Genomic DNA, 16,197 nt, shown 5'->3' on the forward strand with positions numbered 1-16,197 from the left:
TTAGTTGTCAGTTAAAATAATCAAAATTAAAAGAAATAAACATTTGAAATATATCGGTCTGTGTGTAATGAATTAATATAATATACACATTTCACTTTTTGAATGGAATTAATGTAATAAATCAACTTTTTGATGATATTCTAATTACATGACCAGCACCTGTATACAGAGTGCGCACTTCTGACCAAAAAAAAACTTCCGTGGCGCCCCCTGTCATTTTGCACCCTAGGCAACTACCTATGGCCATGGGCTGGCCCTGATAAGCATGTCTAGATAAACGCAGCATAATCCCCACTTATTAACTAACAATCATGTACACTTCTTCAAAGATGCACAATCAAAGATATAGGTGCAAACAGAATAAGCCTACAGTGACGTCAACCTTGTTTGCTTGGCTATAATAAACAGTTAGTTTATCACACGGAACTCTATTGAAACTATGATTATTCATGCATCTAGCAAGAACTTAAATATAGCAGATACATTTTCAAGCCAAATAATCAAATTGATTCAAACATGAAACATTTACAAGTTAATTAATGTCATAATGAACAATACTGAACAAATTACAGCAATCACAAAGAAGGTTCTTACTGTGTCCCAAACACGTAGCCTAGTAACATTGATATAGGCCTACATCATTCAACACCCCATCAGTTACATTCAGTTCTACTTCTATACTCTTAAAAAATATTTAAAGGCTGAAATGTAGTGAAAAAAGGCCACATAACATGTTATTTTGTTAGTCAACAAACCAATTTTTATTGTCAATTGTTAATGTTCATGTTAATGTTAAAAAGTGCATACGGCTGCTAATTTTTGTTCTTTGTTGGTTTTCAATGTATTACTTGATTAAATTATTTTTTAACATTTCCAGCACATTTTAACAGTACTGTGATAATACTGATAAACATGATCATTTAATCGTGACACATTACATACATTATAGTATGTTTCCTGAATAGTAGCCTACTGCAGTCATGGCCTAATGGTTAGAGAGTTGGATTTATAACCCAAAGGTTGTGGGTTTGAGTCTCTGAGCTGGCAGGAATGGTCATGGGGGGAGGGAGTGAATAACCAGCACTCTCTTTCACCCTAAGACTGAGGTGAGACCCTTGAACAACCAAACCTGAAACGATTCCCGGGAAACACAGCAAGTATGGCTGCCCACAGTGTGTTTGTGCACTTAGATGGGTTAAATGCAGAGCACAGATTCCGAGTATGGTTCTCCATACTTGGCCACACTTCACTAACTGTTAGACCTACCTGAAAAACTTTTCCTTACAATTATGTTAATAATAATACTTTCATGAAAGATCATGCTCTTTGTTGTTTTGTTTTTGATAATCTTCCGTATTAAAAGCGTATATAAACTGATTATTTCCCAGCACTGTTTTGATCCCCCCACCTGTCAGACCACAGTTGCGCCCCTGCTTAATGCTTGGTATGGTGTGATTCCAAATTTAGCAGGGCCAGGTGGGGACAAGCTTGTTTACACAAGGATATCAGGGTCTGAACGCAGTAATTTCCACACACATCCATCCACCAGGCCCATTCAACTTATTTTTATCTTAAGCGTGCACCCATTTGTAGCAACTGAATGTGCAAACCAAGGCATTTTTAGTCAGCTGAAAACGCCAGGCGCTCTTCTGAAAAAGCCTAACGTTAGCTGTGAACACTTGCAAGCGATAAGGAGGCGCTTTGGTTGCTGTCTCAGAAGATAACGGATCCAGCCTGGGCTCGGTTTCAGTGGGTGGGAACTACAGTCGCAGAGCAGATCTGGGCCCCGTCCGTGGAAATGCACGTTTTTTTTTTTTTTGATGGTGTTCAGAACATAAGACATCAAGATGGTCAAGGCAGATACAGACTGCTCGCTGTTGTCCTCTAAAACCTCACCAAGGTATGTCACACCATGCGATCAAACTATTCTCTATTCTATTAATAAATTAATTTCTTATTATGCTGTGTACTCCATAACTTAAAGGTTTGGTGTTTTTATTGATTCTTAGATCTGTGTCAGACTGTAATGATGGCGAACACTAAGGCCTATGTTATTAGAGGACTTGCTAACATGAAGAATACTTCCAGGGGTCTGTTATTATACATAATTAACATTAACACATTTTTTACTTAATTACTTAATTTAAACTTTATTTTAACTGCTTCTATTAGTTTTTATTGTTTAAGATTGCTGCGTGGTAATTATAGTGAGCTAGCAATGTTAACGTTTAAGTCTTAACTCTTAAATGATTAGTTCACTTCGGAATTAAAATGTCCTTATTTCTGAGGAAAACAGGGTTTTTCTCTATATAGTGGACTTCAGAGGGGTTCACTGGGTGGAAGGTCCAAATTGCAGCTTCGGTGCAGTTTGAAACTTATCTAGTGAAAAGTTTGGTCATTTAAAAAAAATATAATAATAATAATTTAACATTCCAGTTTATATACTTTTTAACCTCAAATTCTTGCCTTGTCTAACTCTGTGCATTCCGGTTCATGACAGTTAGGGAATGTCGAATTTTTTTTATTTCATTTTCTTCTCCAACTTCAAAATCGTTTTAAATCGTGCTACATTTCTGTTTTACAGTTTTTGTAAAGGGCTTTTGAAAGGGCTTCTTTGCATGTTCACTTTATGAACGCTGGGTCGGTACTTTTGCAGCAATGTAGGATGATTTTGAAGTTGGAGGAGAAAATGAGATGTGAGTTTTTCGACCTACCCTAACTGTTTCGAACGGAACTGTACAGAGTACGCATGAGCTACATAAGAAGAGCTTTGAGGTTAAAAAACATATTATCCTTTTTTTAAAAGAAAATAACCGATCCATTCGCTAGATAAGACACTTCTTCTTTGTCTGGGATCGTGTAGAATGCTTTGAAGCTGCAATTTGGACCTTCCACCCAGTGAACCCCACTGAAGTCCACTATATAGAGAAAATCTATCAAATGTATTTTCGACTGAAGAAAGACAATAAAGATGAGTAAATTATGAGTAAATTAATTTAGAAGTGAACTAATCCCTTAATCCTCATACATTTATTTGTTCAAATATAAAGTTAAAAGTAATATTGTGTCGTAAAATATTATTACAATGTTAAATAACTATTTTCTATTTGAATATCTATTAAGATGTAGTTTCTTCCTGTATCTCCTGCATCATTACTGCAGTCTTCAGAGCATGATCCTTCAGAAATTATTCTAACATGCAGATTTAGTGCTGGATTCATTTTGGTACTCAGTTATCGATAATGGTTCTTATTAAAATAAAATAAAAAACTTTTTGCTGCTCAACATTTTCTGGAAACATTTTTATGATTCTTTGATGGACATAAAGTTCAAAAGAACATCATTTATTTTAAATATATTTTTTGCTACATTATAAATGCTTTTTCTTCTATCAATGTAATGCTTATATACTGCATTTATATTCAATGACACACATATCAATCATTTGAATGGTTGTATATCATGGTTTTTTTATATATTAAAGAGCAACTGTTTTTCAATATTGATAATAATCAGAAATGTTTCTTGAGCAGCAAGTCAGCATATTAGAATGATTTCTGAAGGATCATGTGACACTGAAGACTGGTGTAGCTTTGATCACAGAAATAAATTACATTTCACTAAATGTTCACAAAGTAGATTAATATTTTAACTTATAATAACTTTTCTAAAATTGTAATTAAAATATCATTTATTTACATAAATGGTAAGGCTGAATAAATAACTTTTTATTCATCAATAAATCCTAAAAAGTATCACAGGCCCCCCCCCCCCAAAAAAAAAACAAATGAATAAATAAATAAGCAGCACAACTGTTTCCAACACCGAGCTTTGATCAAGGCAATAAATAATATTTTGAAGTATGTTAAAATAGAAAAAAAGAAAAATATAAAAGTTGATCAAATAAATGCTGGCTTGGTAAGCAAGAGACAAACATTAAAAATAGTAATGTGTCCAAAATTTTGACCATCAGTCCCCTTATTAAGCAGACAGAATGCTCTCAGGTTCATCCTGAATGATAGAAACAGAGAGGGGCACTGAAGAAACAGACATGTATTTGGTATGTTTTATTATTATTATTATTTATAAAATCTTAGCCAAAAGATGCTTTTATTCTGTCAGTATGCTCCATGCTCCATTGAGTAAATTTATTGAGAAATTGTCCAGCAACATTATATAACAATCTGTTTCAATTTCAGGTTCCACCTGAGAGCCAGGACTGTCAAATAGTAAGGTGAGTCCCTTTTTATATCTTAAGTGTTCCGTGGAGGTTGAGTTATTAAAGCTATTTGAATGCCATAATGTACAACCCGAATTCCGGAAAAGTTGGGACGTTTTTTAAATTTTAATAAAATGAAACCTAAAAGACTTTCAAATCACATGAGCCAATATTATATTCACAATAGAACATAGATAACATAGCAAATGTTTAAACTGAGAAAGTTTACAATTTTATGCAGAAAATGAGCTCATTTCAATTTTGATTTCTGCTACAGGTCTCAAAATAGTTGGGACGGGGCATGTTTACCATGGTGTAGCATCTCCTTTTCTTTTCAAAACAGTTTGAAGACGTCTGGGCATTGAGGCTATGAGTTGCTGGAGTTTTGCTGTTGGAATTTGGTCCCATTCTTGCCTTATATAGATTTCCAGCTGCTGAAGAGTTCGTGGTCGTCTTTGACGTATTTTTCGTTTAATGATGCGCCAAATGTTCTCTATAGGTGAAAGATCTGGACTGCAGGCAGGCCAGGTTAGCACCCGGACTCTTCTACGACGAAGCCATGCTGTTGTTATAGCTGCAGTATGTGGTTTTGCATTGTCCTGCTGAAATAAACAAGGCCTTCCCTGAAATAGACGTTGTTTGGAAGGGAAGCATATGTTGCTCTAAAACCTTTATATACCTTTCAGCATTCACAGAGCCTTCCAAAACATGCAAGCTGCCCATACCGTATGCACTTATGCACCCCATACCATCAGAGATGCTGGCTTTTGAACTGAACGCTGATAACATGCTGGAAGGTCTCCCTCCTCTTTAGCCCGGAAGACACGGCGTCCATGATTTCCAACAAGAATGTCAAATTTGGACTCGTCTGACCATAAAACACTATTCCACCTTGAAATAGTCCATTTTAAATGAGCCTTGGCCCACAGGACACGACGGCGCTTCTGGACCATGTTCACATATGGCTTCCTTTTTGCATGATAGAGCTTTAATTGGCATCTGCTGATGGCACGGCGGATTGTGTTTACCGACAGTGGTTTCTGAAAGTATTCCTGGGCCCATTTAGTAATGTCATTGACACAATCATGCCGATGAGTGATGCAGTGTCGTCTGAGAGCCCGAAGACCACGGGCATCCAATAAAGGTCTCCGGCCTTGTCCCTTACGCACAGAGATTTCTCCAGTTTCTCTGAATCTTTTGATGATGTTATGCACTGTAGATGATGATATTTGCAAAGCCTTTGCAATTTGACGTTGAGGAACATTGTTTTTAAAGTTTTCCACAATTTTTTTACGCAGTCTTTCACAGATTGGAGAGCCTCTGCCCATCTTTACTTCTGAGAGACTCTGCTTCTCTAAGACAAAGCTTTTATAGCTAATCATGTTACAGACCTGATATCAATTAACTTAATTAATCACTAGATGTTCTCCCAGCTGAATCTTTTCAAAACTGCTTGCATTTTTAGCTATTTGTTGCCCCCGTGCCAACTTTTTTGAGACCTGTAGCAGGCATTAAATTTTAAATGAGCTAATTAAGTGGATAAAAGTGTAAAATTTCTCAGTTTAAACATTTGCTACGTTATCTATGTTCTATTGTGAATAAAATATTGGCTCATGTGATTTGAAATTCCTTTAGTTTTCATTTTATTAAAATTTAAAAAACGTCCCAACTTTTCCGGAATTCGGGTTGTAGTCCATGTGACATCAGAGGGTCAGTTAGGATATTTTGAGCCAGATAATGAACAAAAGACTGACTCATTCTCGAGTCAAGAACCGTTTCTGTCAGACGCGTCCGATTCGAGAACTGATGATATTGTGCATGTGTGATTCAGCGTGAAGCAGATCGACACACAGAGCATCTGAACCGAACTGATTCTTTTGTTGATTGATTCTGAACTAATTCTGAGCTAATTTTATGAGCCCAGGTAAACCGAAGGTTTGAATCAAGGGCAATCATCGTCAATGATGGCATTACGTCGAGCGCAAAAGAACCGGTGAACCGTTTTCAATGTTTCGTTCATTATCTGGCTCGGCTCGGTGTTCATCTTCAGTTCTCTCTTCGCATCAGTTCAGTCAGTGTACTGTTTGAGTAAATGAATTACTCAGGGATATTGGTTTGTTTGAACTCAGAGGGAGTGTCAGCCACATTAAAGGGTCATGAAACCCCAGAATACTTATTCTAAGATTATAGCAGAGGTGTTTGTGTTGTACATCATAGAAGACAATGTTAGCATCCGCTAATTTTAACTGTTGGAGAAAATTGGTTAAAAATTCGCTTAATTATTCACAACAGCATGTGTTGATTCGCTACGAAAGACTCATCAGACTGTGAAATGACATCACACACATTAACAGAGAAACATTCATGGATTGCAGAAGAGTGTTTGTTTTTTCTTTGTAATAAGAGCTCGGCACAAACACGATTCATTCACTTGGTGAGTGTAACCGCACACCACGCCCACTTTTTTAGCATTTTTTAAAACCGTGGTGAGAACTAACCTGTGCTGAAATGGGGGGTTTCATGACCCTTTAAAAAAGTTAACAGCTTAAGTCATTTGTGGATTAATGCGTATTGGAGACGCAAACTGTTTAAAATGATTCAGTTCGATTTGGTGAACTGGTTCAAAAAGATCTGGTTACATCGAATGATTGGTTCGCGAACCGGATATCACAAACTGCTTTGATTTGAACTCTCTCACAACAGACATGGAAGAGAAGACAATGATGAATAAAGTCATAGTTTTTGCTTCAAAAATTCTAACTGACCCTCTGATGTCACATGGACTACTTTGATGATGTTTTTCTTACCTTTCTGGACATGGACAGTATACCGTACACACAGTTTCAGTGGAGGGACTGAGAGCTCTCGGACTAAATCTAAAATATCTTAAACTCTGTTCCGAAGATAAACGGAGGTCTCACAGGTTTTGAACGACATGAGGGTGAGTTATTAATGACATAATTTAGATTTTTGTGTGAACTATCCCTTTAACGTTCAGTGCATGGATATTCTCCAAAATGGCACCAGGGTGAAATCAATAAATAAACTTTAATTTTGCATTGTTTTTTGTAGTAATTCAATTGTTTTAATAGAGTGTTCAGAATGTGCAACTCGAATGTGTAATTTACATCAATTTGTTTTAATGAAAATTGGTTTTCTTTTTAACATCCCGTAGTTCCGAATGGGCTCAACCTGCCCCCCGTGAGTCTGCCATAGAGACATGCTGCTGAGTGAGAGAGATGTTTCACACTATTTTGCAACACAAGCACACCCACCAAAAAAGCAACATGCAGCAGTGCTACTTGTTGCGCAGCTCACTAAGCTTTTCTTGTGTGGCTCGCATGGCAGTAAATAATACTATGATATGATCATGCAGTCTATACAGATATTTCATAAAAACATTAAAAACAAGCAGGGCAATAACATAACCCATTAAAAAACTCATGCCAGGTCTACACCGGACACAAGTGGTGCGATCCAACAAAAGATAATATGCGACACAATCCCCATCAGTAAACTGATGCCTTTTTCTATTTATGATGAACTGTACTGACAAACGTTCAAATGATTTGACACTGTGGTGTGGTTTCATCAAGTTTAGACAGTTTTTTAGTGCAGCAGGGCACGGCATGACAACTCTCGCGTCCGATGTAGTCACAGTTAGACAGTTAGGCAGTGTCTGCATTATAAGATGGAAATATAGAATAGAAAATATATTTATACTTGCTCTGTCCTACGTCCATGACACTGACTCAATGCAGAGTGCAGAGTTGCTAGTTTTAATCTTAACAGCTCTTTATGCCGAGTGTGCACTTGGATGGTTAGATGCATGATCGGCTTTCCAGCTTTAAGGTAATTCTGTTTTTTTATCTTGTCTCGGTTATAAATTTGACTGGTAAATGATAAAGAATGATATTAAAACTTGTTTTGAACAATTCATTTTTCATCTGAATATTGATTTTAATATTCAATAAATTAATAATAAATGAACTGTATTAATAAATTAACTGTATTTGAATTCTAGATATGTATACGACTTGTGTGTTTGTGTGTCTGTAAGCCTATATATATATATATATATATATATATATTAGGGGTGTAACGGTTCACAAAATTCATGGTTCGGTTCGATACAATACACTGGTGTCACGGTTCGGGTTCGGTGCGGTTCGGTACGGTACGTTTTAGATACAGCAAAAAGAAAAAGTTGGCAGATAAATTTCCTTGATTTTTAAAAAATGTTTTATTTATTAAAACTAACAAAGTATGTTTTTTTTTTTACATTGAACAATGATGGAGCTATTCTTTACCCATCTTCTATGGTGTTTTCTTAGCAGCATACTGTATAAAACAAAACAGCTCCTTATAAAAAAAAATGAAAATGTTATATTAGTTATGAACAAATACAAAGATGTAACTTTTTATATGGAACTCTATAACTCTTTATATTGAGTGTGTTTTTACTCAATTGGTTCTCTATAGGGCTTATGTTTTTTGGAACAAAGCAGGAATTACGGTCTGTCTGAAATGGGCTCGTGAAGGAATATTGTAACGGGGCTCAATTACATTAAGCATGTTCTTAAAACCTACGTTTTCCACTACAGAGTAAGGCGCTCGCTCACTCAGTACACGCTGAAGGCTCGTTGCAAAATGGCTAATGCGTTTAACAGACCAGAAATAGAAGATCCTCCAATAACCAGCAGGTCTGGTGTTTGGGTGCACTTTGGATTCCCTATAAGCTATAATGGTGATGATAGAATCAATGGTAAATAGTAAGGTCTCATATCCGCGGCTATAACGTAAATGTAGCCTACCAATCGCCGTGGTGATGTCTTTTGCCCTGTTTGAATCCGTTGGAAATGTCTGTCTAAATGCTGCGGGCATAGTTTGTTGCATGTATGTTTCTCCTTTTTTCCGTCTTTTCCCAGATACTGACACACTAAGGTGATGTCGGCGTAAATGAGTTGACATGTTTCAAGTATTCCCGCTGGTGTTTTTTTTTTTTTTGTATTCCCGCTGGTGTAAACCTAGATGCGACATATCGTTGTTTTTTTTATCCACCGTTCTCTTGCCATCACCATTATAGCTTACAGGGAATCCAAAGTGCACCCAAACACCAGACCTGTTGGTTATTGGAGGATCTTCTATTTCTGGTCTGTTAAACGCATTAGCCATTTTGCAACGAGCCTTCAGCGTGTATTACTGAGTGAGCGAGCACCTGACTGAGTAGCCTAACATAAACATATAAGTTGGTGTTTTTTTCTTAGGGGGTGTCAGGGGCATTGCCTGTCGAAAGCCTCGTACCGAATGGTTCAATACGAATACGCGTATCGTTACACCCCTAATATATATATATATATATATATATATATATATATATATATATAGGCTTACAGACACACAAACACAATATATATATATATATATTTACCAAATGAGCTTGCCCAGATCCAACATGGTACCAGATCCGGCCCACATTTAGGCCAAATCATTATAAAGGAATCCACATCTGGCCTAGTTCTGGTCCAGATCCGGAAAAAACAGGTCCGTGCCATTATTGGCCCGTTGTGTCAAAAGACACCGCCGGAGTCCGTTGCGCGGATCTGGTTCAGAGCTTCCAATTGGCCCAGATGATTTTTGCTATCTGGGATACTGAATAGCCGGTGAAGTAATATGGCAGATGCATCACGTACTAAATGTTGCATGCATTATTTTTCATATCAATATTAACTCCTCCATTGTCCTTCGTCAAAGTACATCCAAGATGTGACAGTTAGTCGTGAGGTATTTGCCCCGCCTGTCCTCCACTGTGATTGGATAGCTGACTAAAATATGGTAGAATATGGTAATATGGTAAAAAAAAACACGTTGGTTGATACATAATTATGGTCAGCAAAGCAACATTTTAGGATATTCTAATAGTGTTTTTGATTTTTGTACAATTATTGTAGACAGAATATTTGAATATTTAACTATATATCATGTTATGATATATTCGTTGACATGGTCATATAATTAGAATATTATCAAAAAGTTTATTTATTTCACTAATTCCATTTAAAAAGTGAAACTTATATTTTATATTCATTCATTACACACAGACTGATATATTTCAAATGTTTATTTCTTTAAATTTTGATGATTATAACTGACAACTAAGGAAAATCCCAAATTCAGTATCTCAGAAAATTAGAATATTGTGAAAAGGTTCGATATTGAAGACACCTGGTGCCACACGCTAATCAGCTAATTAACTCAAAACACCTGCAAAGGCCTTTAAATGGTCTCTCAGTCTAGTTCTGTAGGCTACACTATCATGGGGAAGACTGCTGAATTGACAGTTGTCCAAAAGATGACCATTGACACCTTGCACAAGGAGCACAAGACACAAAAGATCATTGCAAAAGAGGCTGGCTGTTCACAGAGCTCTGTGTCCAAGCACATTAATACAGAGGCAAAGGGAAGGAAAAGATGTGGTAGAAAAAAGTGTACAAGCAATAGGGATAACCACATCCTGAAGAGGATAGTGAAACAAAACCCGTTCAAAAATCTGGGGGGGATTCACAAAGAGGAAATTCAGTGCTTCAAGATCCACTACGCACAGACATATGCAAGACGTGGGTTTCAGCTGTCGCATTCCTTGTGTCAAGCCACTCTTGAACAACAGACAGCGTCTAAAGACAAAAAGGACTGGACTGCTGCTGAGTGGTCCAAAGTTATGTTCTCTGATGAAAGTAAATTTTGCATTTCCTTTGGAAATCAGATTTCATTTTCCAACAGGACTTGGCACCTGCACACCGTACCAAAGCTACCAGTACCTGGTTTAAGGACCATGGTATCCCTGTTCTTAACTGGCCAGCAAACTCGCCTGACCTTAACCCCATAGAAACTATTTGGGGTATTGTGAAGAGGAAGATGCGATATGCCAGACCCAACAATGCAGAAGAGCTGAAGGCCACTATCAGAGCGACCTGGGCTCTCATAACACCTGAGCAGTGCCACAGACTGATCGACTCCATGCCACACAGCATTGCTGCAGTAATTCAGGCAAATGGAGCCCCAACTGAGTATTGAGTGCTGTACATGCTCATACTTTTCATGTTCATACTTTTCAGTTGGCCAAGATTTAAAAAAAAAAAAAACCTTTCTTTGTATTGGTCTTAATTAATATTCAAATTTTCTGAGATACTGAATTTGTGATTTTTCCTTAGTTGTCAGTTATAATCATTAAAATTAAAAGAAATAAACATTTGAAATATATCAGTCTGTGTGTAATGAATGAATATAATATACAAGTTTCACTTTTTGAATGGAATTTGTGAAATAAATCAACTTTTTGATGATATTCTAATTATATGACCAGCACCTGTATATATATATACACACACACACACACACACACACACATACATACATATAGGCTATGTTTTTGCAGTACCCAATCTAAAGTTTAAACTTTTCATCAAATGTAAATGTTTAATATTAATCATTTAGTACTTTTATGGACATTGGACTTTTAGCTAGTGAAACAAAGTCTGTGTAAAGGGTGGTTAGTTAAATTTACCAGAATATTTGCGACGAACACAACAACAACGAATAATTGTAATTTGGGTGCAAAACACGTATTTATTGCCTCAACTCTCACTATTCTATATCCTTAAGAGGTATATTCCTTGAATCATACATCAACAGGATGCATTTAAAAAAAAAAAAAAACTTTTACATTTATTAAATCAGTGTAAAATAACAGTCAGTTTGAAATGCATGTCCCGCAATGGTGGGAAGAGAGTCGCTGTCGTAACCAACGGTTTGACTTCTGTAATCTAAAAAAGTGCACTAGGTTATGTAATATAGCAACTGAATTTTAATATCATTTGTAAGCGGGGAGGGGCAGTTTTTCAGATACGTTTATTAATGGAAGTTATTATAAATTGTTATCAATCTAGGTTTACATTTGTGGAACCTGGTCACCAAACAGACAGCCAGAGCGTCTCCTTTAACATTAATTTCAACCAACACGGGAGTGTCCTTCGTTACTCAAACACACTCACTCTTTGCGGATAGGTCACTTCACGATAACTTCTGGAGGGAAAGCTTCGATGCCAAGTAAAAACAGCACCATGTGTTGCTCTGGCTGGACACAGATGTCTGAAACTGCTCTAGAGGAAAGTTCACGTTTAGCCTAGCCGATGAAGACGCACTTGAGCTCGGAGCTTTAATTAAAACATGCTGCGAATCGACCTGGTAAGACCGTCTTATGTTCTTTATGCCGTTGATTTTTGTTTTATTTTATCTATTTGTTTATTTATTTTGCTATATTCATTCGTAATTTAGCCTACCGACATTTGCTAGTCATAGGCTAAGTTATACGTTAACTTATACGTTAACTTATACGTTAAAGTTAAAAATAGTACAAACACACTTTTAAAAAATGTTACAAAATAATAATGAGATTATTAAACAAAAGATACTGTTTAAGGTGAAGGCAACCCGTATTTGGACCCGTTCATCTGTGTGAACTTGAAGAGAACTGTCTTCAAATATGCAATAAAACACACCACTAGTGTTAAATGTCATTGAAAGGATTAGACCAGCAAAGTTGGTTTTGATAAAAAGTCCAGCATCATTTGTTTGCAGTTGCTAGGCTACTTGATTCGACATGTGTTTGTATAATGCATTTTAATACGCGTCTCGAGCTACTTTTTAATAGCCACTGTGGTTACCTTAGCCTTGAGATTGACCAACTTTTTGTTTTAAGTGAGAGGACAGAGTAGCTATCCTAAGTATATTTTCTTGGGTCTCAAGGCGAGCCCTTGATTATGTTGTCTTGTGATGTTGAAATGATCCACAAGTTCAACAAGTAGCATTTTTGTGTAATTTGTCCATTAAAAGAATGGTTAACCAAAAATGATGATTCTTTCATCATTTACTAATTCAGTTGTTTATTAACTTTTAGAAGTGTGGCAATAACCATTGCATGGAATCTGAAGCACTATTCAGGAGTTCTAGACATACCTGATCATTTAGGAAAAATAAAACGTGTCTGGCAGTCTGCAAGTGTAATTTGTCTCCTGCGGAAACTACCAAAAAAGTACTAAACTACTACATTTATTGTGATTTTAATATGCCATTTACACTATTCTTTTCCAAGTGATTGGTGGAAGCACAGAGCTCTGAATTTTCTCTGTTGAGACCCTCAGGCCTGTTTTCTCTTCAAATTTGCATTTACATTGCATAACATTTGCATCGCAGTACATTAGATGCAAGGATATGCTGCATTTTCTTGTAGGATAGCATAGAGAAGTCATTCTTCTATTATTCATATATTTTATTTTGCTGTAGATTATTGTTACATTACGACAAACACTGAAAACAAATATCTTGCAAGCCCAAATTAGCAAATTCAATGGAAAGTTTACTCAAGACGGTGCTAACAATTTGCAAAGACTGACAAAATAGCCCCAAGTTTCTGTCAAACAGAAAATATAGAGTTGAAATAAAATATAAAGATTCATAATTCAAAACTTTTGAATTGATTAGTTTTGAATTGTGAATCATGAGAATGATCTTTCAGTGTGGCAGAGCTTTTTTTATATATTGGCAAGATTTAGTATAGTTTAAACCTTGTTTGACGGACTAGATTTATGCAAAACACAATGTTTTGAAATGAGATACATTAGAAAAAAACCAACTAGGCTTGCGCTACCATTTACTTTGAATAAAACACCACTGAAAGTAGAAGGACACTGCACTTTGTGCTGCACTCTTGCGTTGGATTTACATGTAAAGGAGTAAAAAAGTATTTTCTCTCTTCTCTTTTTCCCAAATTGATTAAAACTGTAAAAATGTGAATATTCTTAGCAGAGGGCATATCTTTGAGTGTTACAATGGGATAATATAAGGAGAATATAATTCAGTCTATGTAAAAAATACAATTATGTTGGCATAAGTGTGAGCAGGTGATAACAGATTTATTTATTTGTTTGTTTAAAAAAAATTTTTGGGGGGGGGGTATCCCTTTTAAGGGATTTGACCATTTATGTAAATAAAAGGCAACTGAATTTTTGACCTGGTCTCTTGTTATCTCCCTTTCTCACAACATGACACTCCCCTGAAGTTGTCACATATGTTTCTTTTACAGACTTTCTCAATCACACCGGAAGCACCTCATTGGTCTTTTTTCTTGACAAAGGCGTCAACATCAATGCCAGCTGAGCAATCCGGGTCCCGACTATTTCCTCATCTCACATTGGAACCCAGCCTTGGACAGGGTTTGAAGACTGCTATGACTAGATGACAGAACCAGGAAGTTCAGAGGAGCCATGATATTTCTCAAAATGCCTAGATTAAAAAGAAAACAGCTACATCTAATAATAATATGCTTTAGTGCTTTAGTGCTCATGGCGTACTGGGAAAAGATCGACAATAACATTGTAACCCATGTAATGTCTTTCTCGTACCGCTATCTTCTCAATAGCTTCACGTTCATTAACACAAGCTTTAGAGTCAATCCCGAAGACGCTATCAAGTACAGCAACCACAGATACCTAATAAACCACGAGAGGAAGTGTGGTGAAAAAGACGTTCTTCTCCTGCTGTTTGTGAAAAGCTCCTCTGAGAACTTTGAAAGAAGACGGGCCATTCGCTCTACTTGGGGAAACGAGGCGTACATTGAAAGGATGCTGGGTGTTACTGTAAGGGTGTTGTTCGCTCTTGGCCTCCACCCTGAACCAGAGCAAAGAAGACGACTTCAGATACAACTGTTGTTTGAGGACCAAAGATATCATGACCTCATCCAGCAGGACTTCATAGACACCTTCCACAATCTTACTCGGAAGCTACTTTTGCAGCTTGGCTGGAAAGAAACCTACTGTCCCCGTGCACAGTTCCTAATGTCTGCAGATGACGACGTCTTTGTCCACATTCCCAACTTAATTCACTTCTTGCAAGGGATCGGTCGCAGTAATGCCAAAAACCTTTGGATAGGAAGGGTGCACCACGGTTCACCACCTGTCCGAGACAAAGAAAGCAAATATTACGTTTCCCAAGACTTGTACCCATGGTTGTCTTACCCAGACTATACCCCTGGCTCTGGGTATGTCCTCTCCAGAGATGTGGCTACCAAAATCTATCAAGCTGCACTCACCATAAACGCTTCCTTTCACATCGATGACGTCTTCCTCGGGATCTGCGCCAAAGTGATAAACATTGCTCCCAAGGACCATGCGTTCTTTTCGGGAGAGGGAAAAGCTCCTTATCACCCTTGTATCTACAACCAGATGATGACTTCACATGGACACGTCAGCGATTTTCATGAAATGTGGAAGCGTGTAACAGAAGCCGAAGCTGGTCAGATATCCTCAGGACTGATTTGGAGGCTCTACTGTACTGTCACGAAAGTGAGGCTCCTATGCGTACCATTTCTTTCAAACTCTTACCCATGCAAGGCAGCTTTTTTTTGAATATGACAGTTTTTAAAATTGATAAGAACTCATATATATATATATATATATATATATATATATATATATATATATGTATATGTGTGTATGTGTGTGTGTGTGTGTGTGTGTGTATAGAAGTCAGATTACTTGGGTAACTTTGTACTGTATTGCACAGTACCAGTATGTTAAATTGGTTCGGTAAGGAATTCAGTGATTTAATTTGTCTTTCATGTTTATATATCTTGATTTGCTTGCATGTATATTGTATGTATATGCTGTATTTATATTTCTCTTCCATTCTGTCTCCATTCTAACAGCAGGAATCAAATTTAGTTTTACAGCTATCAGCTAAATAAAAAAAAACACATTCAAAATTATTTTCTTTGTTTAGAACTGATATTTCACCTAAATGTAGAGATGTTTAAAGAAAGAGTTTCCAACAGGGCAGAGCTTAGAATGACAAAGGTTGACTAAAAATGTAATTGCTCTTAAGGAGATGGCTGGCGCACAGTCACATTAAATACATCCATTCTC

General features: G+C 36.8%; 2 protein-coding genes across 4 annotated transcripts in view; both read left to right on the forward strand.

Annotated features, from left to right (window-relative positions):
* The first annotated feature begins 1,874 nt into the window (after window positions 1-1,874).
* Window positions 1,875-15,758, forward strand: b3gnt5b (UDP-GlcNAc:betaGal beta-1,3-N-acetylglucosaminyltransferase 5b). Of its 3 annotated transcripts, none has more exons than XM_059564048.1 (3): window positions 1,875-1,900; window positions 4,200-4,234; window positions 14,361-15,758. In XM_059564048.1, exon 3 carries the CDS (start codon window positions 14,542-14,544, stop codon window positions 15,679-15,681), a length of 1,140 nt encoding a protein of 379 aa, XP_059420031.1. In that variant the 5' UTR covers window positions 1,875-1,900; window positions 4,200-4,234; window positions 14,361-14,541; the 3' UTR covers window positions 15,682-15,758. The 3 variants fall into 3 exon arrangements, with proteins under 3 accessions (XP_059420031.1, XP_059420032.1, XP_059420030.1); XM_059564049.1 differs by lacking the exon at window positions 1,875-1,900 and adding an exon at window positions 3,971-4,060; XM_059564047.1 differs by lacking the exons at window positions 1,875-1,900; window positions 4,200-4,234 and adding an exon at window positions 12,001-12,463.
* LOC132155188 (DCN1-like protein 1) overlaps window positions 3,971-16,197 on the forward strand; it is a 31,596-nt gene continuing 19,369 nt past the window's right edge. Inside the window, exons 1-2 of the mRNA XM_059564050.1 lie at window positions 3,971-4,060; window positions 4,200-4,234. Coding sequence (XP_059420033.1) covers window positions 4,016-4,060; window positions 4,200-4,234 — 80 coding nt within the window. The 5' untranslated portion in view covers window positions 3,971-4,015. The remainder of the gene's footprint in view (window positions 4,061-4,199; window positions 4,235-16,197) is intronic.

The sequence above is a fragment of the Carassius carassius genome, chromosome 12 (genome assembly GCF_963082965.1).
Source record: "Carassius carassius chromosome 12, fCarCar2.1, whole genome shotgun sequence".
NCBI lineage: Eukaryota > Metazoa > Chordata > Actinopteri > Cypriniformes > Cyprinidae > Carassius > Carassius carassius.

Coding starts and splice junctions, on each gene's coding strand:
- b3gnt5b (XM_059564048.1), top strand. CDS start 14,542: ATGATATTTCTCAAAATGCCTAGATTAAAAAGAAAACAGCTACATCTA.